General features: G+C 26.2%; 2 protein-coding genes across 2 annotated transcripts in view; both read left to right on the top strand.

Annotated features, from left to right (window-relative positions):
* Nucleotides 1–1,273: 1,273 nt before the first annotated feature.
* The window catches only part of LOC127283417 (uncharacterized), a 69,066-nt gene continuing 57,774 nt past the window's right edge, over nt 1,274–12,565 (top strand). The window contains exon 1 of the mRNA XM_051308271.1: nt 1,274–1,478. The gene's annotated coding sequence lies outside the window, so the exon portion shown is untranslated. The remainder of the gene's footprint in view (nt 1,479–12,565) is intronic.
* Nucleotides 7,577–8,833, top strand: LOC127283184 (uncharacterized). The gene is made up of 2 exons (XM_051307892.1): nt 7,577–7,697; nt 8,063–8,833. Exons 1-2 carry the CDS (start codon nt 7,599–7,601, stop codon nt 8,831–8,833), a joined length of 870 nt encoding a protein of 289 aa, XP_051163849.1. The 5' UTR covers nt 7,577–7,598.

The raw sequence follows: 12,565 nt of genomic DNA, 5'->3' as shown, positions 1-12,565 counted from the left end.
TGCATGCAAAATTTTTCTGATAAAAAAAAAAGTTTTATAGTTATTGCGTTTAAACCGACCATCAATTTCAACTTTACCACTTTAAATGTGAGAAAAATTTTCATTACATGATTAGTTTTTATAAAAAAAATTTTCTTTAAAAATTATTTAATTTTTATTATAAATACTAATAAGAATAATAAAAACCAATATACCTAATGAAGTTAATAAAATAAATAAAGTTTGTTTAAATTACAAATTATAATTAATAATAATAAATAATAAATAAATCATATTAAAAGTCGAATGCAGAAAAATCATTGAATTTGGATTAGAGATAAAAAAAGTGTCTTATTCATACGAACTTGTTCTCCTTGCGCGCTGTCTGACTAGACATTCTGTATCTACTGCAAAAACTAATAAGGCTATAAACTCTCGGTATTTGTTTTTTTTTTTAATTTGACAAAAAATTCTCGTTTAATAATTCTTAAAAAGTTAAAAATTCCAGATAAATGCATATTAAAACGTTGAAATTGAAAATGTTTTATAAATTTTTAATAATTATTAATAATTAGAAGAATGAGATTTAAAAATTTCGTAAAATATCTTTAACATGATTTTTTTCTTTTTATGCAATTTCATGTCTCTTTCATGCGAAAATAGTTATATTACAATAGACAGTGAATATTTATTTTATCTTATCTTTTGAAAAACTAGTTTTTAACATTTATATACACTGAAAAAAGGGTTTGGTATTGACAACCAAACGTTTGGTTGGTATTTAAGCAACCAAAATTTTTTTGTTGAATCAACAAAATTTTAATTGTCTCAATCAAAATTTGTTTGACACAACCAAAATTAGAAAAAAAGGATTTTTGTTGTCCTAACTAAAGTTTGATTGGGACAACCAACATTTTGTTGATTCAACAAAAAAAATTTTGGTTGTTTAAATACCAACCAAATGTTTGGTTGTTAATACGAAACCTTTTTTTCAGTGTATATAAAATAACTGTCTTATTTTTTTTTAACTTGCAGAAAATAATATTGATTTGTAAAATAGTATATAATTTTCCATATATGATAATTGTAAAGAATTTTTAACTTTTTAATTAATGACACATTATCGATTTCTTTTAATGGACTATCGTTCTTACTTTATTTTAAAAAGCGTAAAATATAAATATTTACAAATTAAATACCTATATTATTTTGACGTGACAACGTCTTACTCAGAGGTCTAGGGAGTCAGTCAGAATAATTGACAGTATTTTAATTTTTCTTTTTGCAGATTCTATCCTCAATGGTTTGTGGTGTCACGTACTTCAAAGATAAGGGCTAAAGTAAAAAAGGGTATCTTGAAGGACACCAAATTCTTCATATTCAGACTTTTTAGAACTCGGTCTATTTTTACGGTTATTTTTCAAATTTTCTGAATGGAAATTTAACTTGAAAGTAGGGATCTCCGAGGGCTATTTAGAAGCTGAAAATTCTTTATTAAGGTAAATATTTTAATTTATTTTATTTTTTTTTATTAATAATAATAATAATAAGACTTGAATATAATTTTAATAAATTTTTTATTTGGTCAAAAAAAAAAGTTTAAATAGATATTTAGAAAATTCTTCTATACATATATAAAAGTGATTCATTTTCGTACCAGTCCGTTATTTGACACCTTGTCTCTTGATTTCATATCATCGATTTGATTGTTAAAAATATGTTTCATCTAATCTATTAGGAAATCAAATATAACTATGCATACATTTAGATGTTATTATTAAAAAAACTTATTCATTTTATGAGTCATGACAAGTGTCATACTTGAATAGAATCTAGTCATTAGTAAAAAAAATAATATTTTAACACATATCTAAATATAATTTTGTTAATAAAATCTATATTTATTTTAACTATATTTATATCGTAATTTTTAAATATTAAAATATTCTAGTCTAATAAGTTTCACAAAATTTCCGCATTTAATTTCAAGAATTATTCCAAAAGCAATCTGAAATTTATTTAGAGTCGGATAGAACAAAAATTCCATTTTTTAAAATTCGGTTTCATAAATTTTAATGATAAAATCCAATAATCGCGGGCAATTAATGTGTTTTAGAGAATAATCACGACTCCCTCGGTAAAAATTTATTATTTTTGAAAAAGGTAAAATATATGTATTTAATTTAATTTTTTTTTGTATACAGCTACATAGTAACGAGAGCGTGCGCAACCGTTTCTGATCGTCTTTATAGTTTAAAGCCTTAGCAATTATTGACGTCAATGTTCGTCATTCCTCTTTGTCTGCATTTTCCTCTTCTCTTCATTCCTCACTAATTACCTATTGCAGGGTAAATACATCACGCACATATATGTACAATATACGTATGAAAAATTAATAAATATAAATATGCATTTTTAACGCACGCTCAAGATTTTTGTCCTCAAACTATATTTACATGACTTATTCTCTGCTGTATACATTCATAAAAAAAACAGAAAATGATTGTGCAATGATTTAAGGAAAGAATAATCGGGAATTATATGCCCATTGACGTCAAGAAAAGTTTCATCTCAAATATATGTACGTCCCTGAAAAAAAAAAATTAAAGTGCCCGGTAAAAAGGAATCTTCCCTGCCAACATGAGTATGTCTCAAAGATGTGAATCATCCCGTGGTCTTATTCGAAGATGACAGATAATTGATTTCGTTGCTCTTCACTGCGTCCGTTATCTTTGACAATTGACGTCAGAAATTGTAAAACGTTTTGTCACAACGTGTGACAATTTCTATTATATTTTAACAGTGTGTTGCACTTTTTTTTCTTTTTTTTCCTGGCCTCGGAATTTAATTTTCAATATAAATACAAATATTAGATTTTTTTTGGATCGTAAATATCACCTCGGTGACACGACTGTATTAAATCACAAGAAATCTAACACACATGTTGAAAGTGGCCGCAGAGCGGCGCTGACAGTACTTTGGCCGGTTAAACTGACAGTTTGTATATGTTTACAATCTGTCAAATTAGAAGAATTTTTTAAAACACACATAATTTTAATATTTTTTAATTTATGAATGGTTTATTAGTTTTGTAAAGTTGATGTATTGTTTTAATAATTTATGCGAATTGTGTGAAACATAGAACTAAATAAAAATGGTGAAATGTTTTGCTTTTGCTTGTAAATCTGGCTATGATTGGAAAAAACATGAATCTATTCATGATCTAAATTCAAACGAAAAAATTCACTTTTTTGCTGTTCCAAATGATCTTAAGTCTATAAAATTATGGCAAATAGCAATTCTTAGAGATGATGTTTCGGTGAAAGGCAAATTTGTATGTAGTAAACATTTTAACAAAGAGGACATTCTTTATGAAAGAATATTAACAGCACCTGACGGAACTATTTTAGGAAGGGTATGTATAAAAAATGTACTTTTTTAAAAACGTAAGTAATATAATAAAAATAATTCTTGTTTATATATAATAATAAATATAATTAATTTTATTATTAACTACTTTAATTTAATATTAAAAAATAATGTAAATAATTTTCCTTTAATATGTTAATATTAAAGATTCTCGTGTACAGGTAATATAATTTGTCCTTTAATTGTTTACAATAATCAATAAATTCTACCAGGTAATTACAGATTCATAATTTTAATACCAATATTTTTGTTAAAATTTTACGTTCTTTATTTTACAAGAGTAAGTACCAGAAACCTCAATTGAGAAAAGGAGCTTTGCCGACACTTCTTTTAGGAAGAAATGAGCCTATTAAAGAGCCTCGAAAATTACCAAAAAAGCGAAAATTGGATGAGCCACCAGATAATGATCATAAAAAAGTTAAAATAAATGAAGATGAATGTGAAATGCCTAAAATTATTCAACAAAGCCAAGATGATGTTTCAGATGCTTCGATAGATTCTACGAATTTAGCAATTTTATTTCAGCAAATTTTTGATGAAAAAAATAATATTCGAATGCCCCCATCTTGGATTAAAAGTAAGATTGTTTTAAATAAATGTCGTGGTGTTACTTTTTCCAAACGAGTAGCGAGAATGGTAAAGAATGGCAAAATTGATTCTTATTGCCAAAAGGAAATTACTGTTGGTGAAGACATGCAAATGATTATAAAAGTTAATAGCCAATTTATTAATCACAAAGACTTTGGATTCGAAAGTGATGAAATTCATTCAATCGATGAAATTGAAAACATAATTTCAGTAATTGACAAGCGGCGGATTTGTGAAGGAAGTCCGAAAGAGTTAAATAATAAGGGTGAAAATAATGAAAATCTTTGGAATACATTCAGTTACAAAGATAAACTGGATATCTTACGACATAATAAATGCCCCTTCTTGCTGCCTGAAAATAATGGGTCAAATGAAATTTCGAAACAAAATAATCAGTGCAACTTTTGTAGAAATGTTAAAACCCTAATATATCAAAAACAGATTCGTCGCCAAAGAAATAAAAATTCGAATTATTTGAATTTAAAAAGCCTTAGCCCAAAAAAACAAGAAAAAGTTAAAAAAATAATTCAAAAATTAAGAACTGCAAATCGGACAAAAGTTCGCAATCAAATGACTGTTCATTTACTAAAAGCCTCCATAAAAGCATGTCACACTAAAATGGAGAAAATTAATGAACAATCAATTGATGAATTATTAAGTAAAAACGATAAAATAAGTTCTAATGAACACTTAGCCATTCAAGAAATATTAAAAGCGTCCAAAGTAAAAAATCAAAAAAATCGAAAATATTCTGATGAATGGATTGTTCTGTGTATGCTACTCCACATGAGATCTCCAGTAACGTTTCGAATGATACGCGAAAATGAAATTTTACCTCTACCTTGCGTTCGAACTATTCGAAGGTAATCAATTCAAAATTTTTCGTTATTTAAATATAGTTTTCATAAACATTAAAAGTATAAAAATGATAATGCGAAAAAATAGTAATGGATAATTTAATAAATAATAAAATTAAATTTCTTACATATTATATATGAAAATTTTTTTTTAAAATACAAAATTCATAAACGTAATTAATTTGATTTTAAACAAGAATTCGGCTTTTTTTCGTTGACTGGTAAATTTGATTGTGGATCTATATAGACGCTATTTAACTTTATAACTAAACAAAAATAATTTTCATGCATATAATGACGTGAAAATGAACGATTAGTTTATTAAAATTTAATTTTCAGATATTTATCTGTTCTCGACTGTCCTTGTGGTTTCGATCCTGCATTTTTTGAAATTTTAAAGACTCACTTTTCTGAGAAATCAGAGTTGCAGCTAGATGGCATATTACTAGTAGACGAAATGTCAACTAGAAAAAATTTGCAATTAGATAAAAAAACAATGATGTTTAAAGGAGTCGAAGATTTTGGGGACCATCAGACGAAAAATGTTGAGACAGAGTTAGCTGATCATGGATTAGTGCTAATCTTTCAGCCACTCTATGACAGCTATTCTCAACCTGTAGCAGTTTTTGCCTCTAAAGGTCCCACTTCTGGTGAAAAATTGGCTAAAATATTGATTCAAGCCATATCGCTTCTAGAATCAGCAGGGGCAAAAATTCACGGAGTAGTTGCAGATGGAGGTACTCCAAATAGAAAAGCCTGGTCTTTAATGGGATGCAGTGGCAAAATGGATTCATCTTTCAAAAACTGGTTTGAGAATCCTATAAATCCAGATCGTAAAGTTTTTTTCTTTTCCGATGCGCCGCATTTAATGAAGACCATTCGTAATCGTTTGTTGAATTCGAAAAAACTAAGGGCAAGTATATGTTTATTTATTTAAAAAAGAATAAATATATTATGTTTTACATTAATTTTAGGTCAACCCAAATGAACCAATGGTGGAATGGGACCATTATATTATTTTACACGAAGTGGACAACAGTTTACACCATGGAATAAAATTATGCCCAAAAATTAGTAAAAAGCATGTACACATTGGAAAACATGATAGTTTGGCCAAAATGCGTGTATCTTTAGCATTACAGGTGCGTATTTTTACTAATAAAAATAAATAACAAATACGTTATAAATAAATTAATATAATTAAATAAATTAAAAAAATATATATGTATATAAATAAATAACAATAAAATATAAATAAAATATAAATATATAAATAAATAACAATAAAATATAAATAAGTTAATAAATAAAATAAAATATAAATAAATTAATAAATAAAATAAATTATAAATAAATAAAATATAAATATATAAATAAATAACAATAAAATATAAATAAGTTAATAAATAAAATATAAATAAATTAATAAATAAAATAAATTATAAATAAATAAAATATAAGTAGATTAATAAATACATAAAATAAAAAAAATTTCATTGTTTTGTATACTTATTTAATAGATTTTCAGTGCATCTGCAGCACGTGGATTGCGTTTTTACAAAGCTTATGAGGTGCGTCTTAACACGTGTGAATCTACGGCAAAGTTCAGTGAGACATTAAATGACATGTTTGATGCACTGAATCGAACTTCAGCAGAAACTGCTCTTCGACGTGATTGCAAAGATATTAAGGGGGGAACACCAGTTGTAACTCAAAAAATAATGCTTTTTTCAAGAATATTTTCCAAAAGAACAATGAATCTTTTTAAAGAATACTATTTATTAGTTAAAAGTACATGTAAAAAGCTGTAATTTAAAAGAAAAAAAAAATTTTTTTAACAAAAACTTTTGGAGATATGAGCCATTGAAGTGGCGTCTTAAGAAAAAAGGCGAATTGCGGTGACCAGCATTCTGCAAGTATACTTCGTCTGAAATACAAAAATGAAATTGATTTACATTTATTATAAGATTATCTAGTTCGTGATCGAAGGATTTAAAAAAAAAAAAAAATTTGACAAAATGGCGACCTGTCAAAGTCAAAAGTATGATTTTCGTTAAAAAAATACGGTCGATTTTCAGCTATATAAAAAAAAGTTTTGCATAAAAAAAAAAATCCTTCGATCACGAACTAGACTTATATGTGTAAATGAAGCACACTAAATTTTAAATACATCGGTTTAATGGTATTCGAGTAATCGTGGTCACCGACTTGGAAAATGTCATTTTGAGAAAAACGCATTCAAAGTTTCAACTTACTTTTTTTTGTTCAGAAGAAATTTTGTTTCCAAGTAACAAAGAGTCATCGATTCCTGGACCATATAATAACTCTTCCGCAGTGGTTGCCGTTTCTAAATCATAGGAAAAGGCCATCTGTCGTTAGGGTCAGTTATGGCTGGCCACCTTGTATGAAGCCACGGGACGCGCCGATGCAGTGTTCTGTATATCTCATTTATTTTTCACCGGATCAACTTTGAAATTTACAGACACATTTCTAAATATGTATACTTTAAGAAAATGCACAAAAAAAAAAATTGATTTTTCGAAAGTTACAACTGGTGTTCCCCCCTTAAGGTTTTTAAAAATAATTCCCGCAAAAAATTATTATTTTATTTGATAACAAATTACGTACTATTTCTAGGTTTTGGAAAATAGCCTGAAATGGCTGAACGAATGGGAACAGGCTGTAAAAGATAATTTAATTCAGGAAACAGAATTCCTTACTAATCCTACGGCTCAGGGTCTTCGTATGACATTGCAGTCTACTTTAGATTTAGTTGATTATTTTCTAAATACAAGGAAAGTTGAAATGGTCTTCACTGGGAGAATAAATCAAGATTCTCTAGAGGTTGGTCAAACAAAATATCAATTTCTAGAAAATTTATTTCATATTACTTCCCATTTAAAATATTTTTCATTTACTCAAAACTAAATTTCTAAATTAGTTTTAGAATAATCGTAATATTTTATTTAGAACTGTTGGATCGTCTGGTTCGTATAAAAGTAATTTTTGTTATAAGTTTGTGTATAAATGGTGGAAATAGTTTAAAGATTTTCTGTGTTTGTCTGGAATTTTAGAAGTTGATTGCTTTCAGTGTATGTAGAAATATAAACAGTAGTATATTTTATATAGTGTGTTTATTCGCTTTTTATAGATAGTTACAAATAAAATAAATATTTAATAATTTTTTATTACTGTTTGTTTATATTCAGAGGTTTTTTGGAACAGTTCGTTTGGCAGGAGGAACCAACGACCATCCTGGTACCCCGACTTTCCTACAAATATATAAAATCTTGTCTTTCTACAGCATTCTAAAACCACCCAAAACAGGAAATTGTTCTCTACCTGAAACGTCGAACAAACCTTTAATGAAAATGTCAGAATTGAAAGAAATTTTTAAAAATAATAACAATCGTACAAGACAAGATTTTATTAAAGAAATCAAAGAGAAACTGAACATTGTTATTCAAAAAGAAGATTCTGACTTTTCTGACTTCGTCAACACAACTGACCATGATTATGATTTACCGTATGTTGTTGACTGTCTAATGTATTTCGTCGCTGGAAACGTAGCGAAAAAATTTTGGGATTTTCACAAATGTGAATTGTGCAGATCTGAATTTATATTTTCAAACGAAAATAATAATTCTGCAATTTTGAATAATTCGATTTCTCAGCTGCTGCAATTTGAAGAAAATTACGAAATCACTCACCCTAATCTTCGATTATTTAAATTTTTGTCAGCGATTGAGGAATCTTTTCTGAAGAACTGCAAAGAGAACAATGTTTATTATTCAATTATTGATGAAATTTCTGGAAAAGAGTTTGAATTTCCTTGTGTGGAGCACGCTGAAAATATTTTAGCATACACCCTCCACCTTTATTTAGAATTAAGAATGCGTAAATTTGCCCACACGCAGTTGTGCAATCAAAAGCAGTTGTCAGCTCAACAGAAAAAATTATCGAAATTGCAATCTACTTAAATCTTTCTCTGAAATTCAAATTCATTGTATGCAATTATAATTCTATGTACCTAAAATTTTATATGACATATACCAAAAATAATCTTATTTTTATTACAAATAAATTATTATTGCTAATATTATTAATTAAAAAATAAGTGTAATTAATTAATTAATTAATAAGTGTAATTCATTCATAAATTAATAAAAGATATAGCCCTTATTAATTCTCTTATAATTTGAATTTTCAGGAATATATATATATATATAAAGTGTATATAAATGTACATAAAATGTATATAAAGTAAAATTACGTATATTATGATTAATAAATATAATTTTACACTTCAACAAATTTTTTTACTTTTACTTTATTTCACTTTATTATAGTTATTCTCTTAAACGTTTTAAACTCGGGCCAAAGTACTGCCAGCGCCGCTCTGCGGACACTTTCATCATTTGTGTTACGTTTAATACAGTCGTGTCACCGAGGTGGTAAATATTTAATACAATTTTGACTTTTTTTAAAAACAAATAAAAAGTTATTAGGCTCTGTGAGATAAAAATATATTTTATTTTTTACAATCAAAAAAATTTAATTTAGCACGAACAAAATTTTTATTCAAATTAATTAATAAATAATTTTATAAAGTTCCCTTGAATTAAAAAATTTTTATAAAAAAGTTTTCAATATACAATTTTTTAAGAAAGGGAAATTTCTACTTTCATTTTTTATTAATACATTCCGGCACGTGTTGACCCAGGTCATATATATATATATAGATTTAATTATTATTTCTATTATACAATTTCTTATTTTGAGTGTATATGAAAGCTATATACTATATACTATATATTGGGTCTCTTTTGATAAAATTCTCTGACGGTATGAGCCGCGACACTTTTTCTTTATGAATAAATCATTTAGTGTACCATGAGCTCTCGTTTTCTGATCTTTACTCGAGTTTCTCATTTTTGAACAAGAAATATTTATTTAAATAAACAATATTTCAAAATTAGTGTGCTCTAAAATGAATCGCGAGAGAAAATTACAAAAAAAATTCACCTGGGATAAATTTAAAGTTGAACTTTTTTCTTATTCATTTTTTATCAAATGTTTTTATAATTGTTCAAAAAAGATAAATTTTTCGAAATTTAATTAAAAAAAGAAAAAATAATATAAATAAATATATAAACTGAATATTAATTAAATATAAATATGAATATATGTATAAATAACTTTAAAAATAAAATACCTAATTTATTTATTTTATATAAATAAAAGTCACTATAATTTTTTTCTTTATTCTACGACGTTAAATTATACACCAACATCACTAAATTATTTATATTTTAAAGGGATAATTATAAAAAATTGGCAACTGTATATTATTACTTTATTTAAGTGAAAATTTCTCGACGCTAATATGAAATAAGTTATATGAATATTTAACATGCAAATGAAAAAAATGTTGACTTGTTTTTAAGATGAAACGTGGCGCATTAATCGATGAAAAATTACACATACATACAATGTATATTGCTTTGACGTATTATTCATTTTTTTTTATTAAGAAAAATTCCCAATCTCCAGAATAAAGTTTTATTGTCCTCTCTTTTGAATGAAAAAAAAAGAAAATATTTTTGAAACGAAAAATTATAATGCAAATTGTATATATATTTTTTTCATGAATAGTTTTACAACTAGAACAAGAAATTTAAACACACTTTAATTCGGGATAAAAAAGAAAAAAAAGTATATAATTATTTTTAATCTCATTAAATGAGATTAGATGTAAATGGAATTTTAATCTCGCGTCTTTTGCGAACGTTATAATGTAATTCATTGTAAGAAAAAAAAGAGTTTCTAAAGGATAAAAATAGTAAAATAATATTCATTTTTAAGTTTAAAATTTTTGCCTTGGGACACGTGAATTATAAAGAAATTTTTCGCAAAGTCACAATAATAACCATTAAATAACAATTAATTATTATTTCTTTTTTCCTTTATGAAAAATACTTAAGACGTCATATATATTATTAATCTATAAATTATATTCAATGTAATTTTTTTTATGTAGAAAAAGAAAAATTTCCATATAAGAATTATAAAATTGGTTTTTACCTTCTCATCAAATGAGAAGGTATTTTTTTCAAGCTTATGCGATTGAAAATCATCATTTTTAATCGGATACATACGTGGATTATTTTCTGTTTTGGCAAACATTTGATTTTCAAATTTTAATCCATCGTGGTCGGACCAAAATAGTTAGAATTCAACGAGAGCACTTTTTTTTCTTTAAATTTGTATTGGTTAAAAACCATACAATCATTTTCAAATTTCGCAATACTAAATTATTTTTTTTTCAAAAATTTATGTCGGCCAAAAAGTAGTTTGGAAAAATCCCCCCAAAAATTTGTTTATTTTAATTTGAAGAGGTTGATGTCCCCTAAAAATTGTATTTTCTTTTAAATTTTCTTTTTCTTCTTTTCATTTTTTTAATATAATTTCCAAATTAACGAAAGATTTATAAATTAAAATAGAGGTTACAGAATAACTGAAAATTTAAATATTTATCAATTATTGAAAAATTAATAAATAAATAAAGTAACAATTGAATATGGGAAAATTAGAGAATTGATCAAAACGGTAATAATTTTTTTTCTTCTTATTTTGAATATCAAATGAAAGTAAAAACCATATTTATTGATATTTTCAAAATTGAAAACTTAAATTATGGAATTTAAATTTAAAGACAATATCAGTGTGTATAAAAAAATATGTAAAATTGTTCGATTCGATTTTTCCTACGGGTTCGATATTATTTTGACACGGTTCTGGTTGACGTCAGTAGTTTGACGTCAATCTCAGGGACCCTCCTAGAACTTTGAATCTCCCTTTAGCTTATAGGAAAATCCGCGGTATTATATCGCCCCAACGCGAAAGTTTCGCCCGCACAATATTTGAAAACTTCTATATACATATATATAAAAAAAACCAATAAAATTAATGGAATTTGAAAAATGTCAGAATATACAATTATTATTTGTGATCTATTTGAGAAAATACAATTTACCTCGACCTTTTCACCAATTGCATATATAGACAATTATTTATATATATGTATATAGATCTCGAAATAAAAACCTGTTTTCTCCTCTTCTATACGGGATATAGATCGTAAAGCTATGACGTCTGCCAAGATAATTCAAGATATATATCACATGTAGCTTTTTCAGTCTTTGATACCAAAGATAGTAAAAAAGAAGTTAGAAAAAAAATTTTACAATGTGAAAAAAAAATAATTTTCTTATTTCTACACTGAGAAAAAAAATTTAGTTTTTGCAACAAAATTGTTTGGTTAGGCAATTTTGGTTCTTGTAACCAAATTTTGGTTGGCTGAAGCAAAGTCGTAAAGTTATCTAAACCAAACATTTGGTTGAACATTATTAAATGCCAACCAAAATTTAGTTACAACAAAATAATTTGGTTAACACAACAAAATAGTTTGGTCTAAAAAACCAAATGATCGTTTGTTGTCCTAATCAAAATTTGGTTGCAACCAAATAATTTAATTCGCTCTCAGCTCATAGCTTAAGAGAACAGTTAGTTTAAATTTCTCACAAGGATGGATAGTACAGTAGTCAGAGCTCCCGATCTTCAGTTTTAAAATAGAGGTTCGATCCCAGGCGGAGATGAGATTTTTCAAAGTCCACAAATATTTCAATTGGATAAATATAAATTAAATGTTA

The sequence above is a fragment of the Leptopilina boulardi genome, unplaced genomic scaffold, assembly GCF_019393585.1.
Source record: "Leptopilina boulardi isolate dan_hultmark-lab unplaced genomic scaffold, ZJU_Lbou_2.1 LbouV2_31, whole genome shotgun sequence".
Classification (NCBI taxonomy): Eukaryota; Metazoa; Arthropoda; class Insecta; order Hymenoptera; family Figitidae; genus Leptopilina; species Leptopilina boulardi.
The sequence above is the reverse complement of the archived record's forward strand: the minus strand, read 5'-3'. Positions and strand labels throughout refer to the sequence as shown.

Excerpts from the sequence above, each read along its gene's own strand:
- LOC127283184 (XM_051307892.1), top strand. The coding sequence starts at position 7,599 with ATGACATTGCAGTCTACTTTAGATTTAGTTGATTATTTTCTAAATACA. Across the intron at positions 7,698-8,062 it reads TAAATCAAGATTCTCTAGAG|AGGTTTTTTGGAACAGTTCG; the intron begins GTTGGTCAAACA and ends GTTTATATTCAG.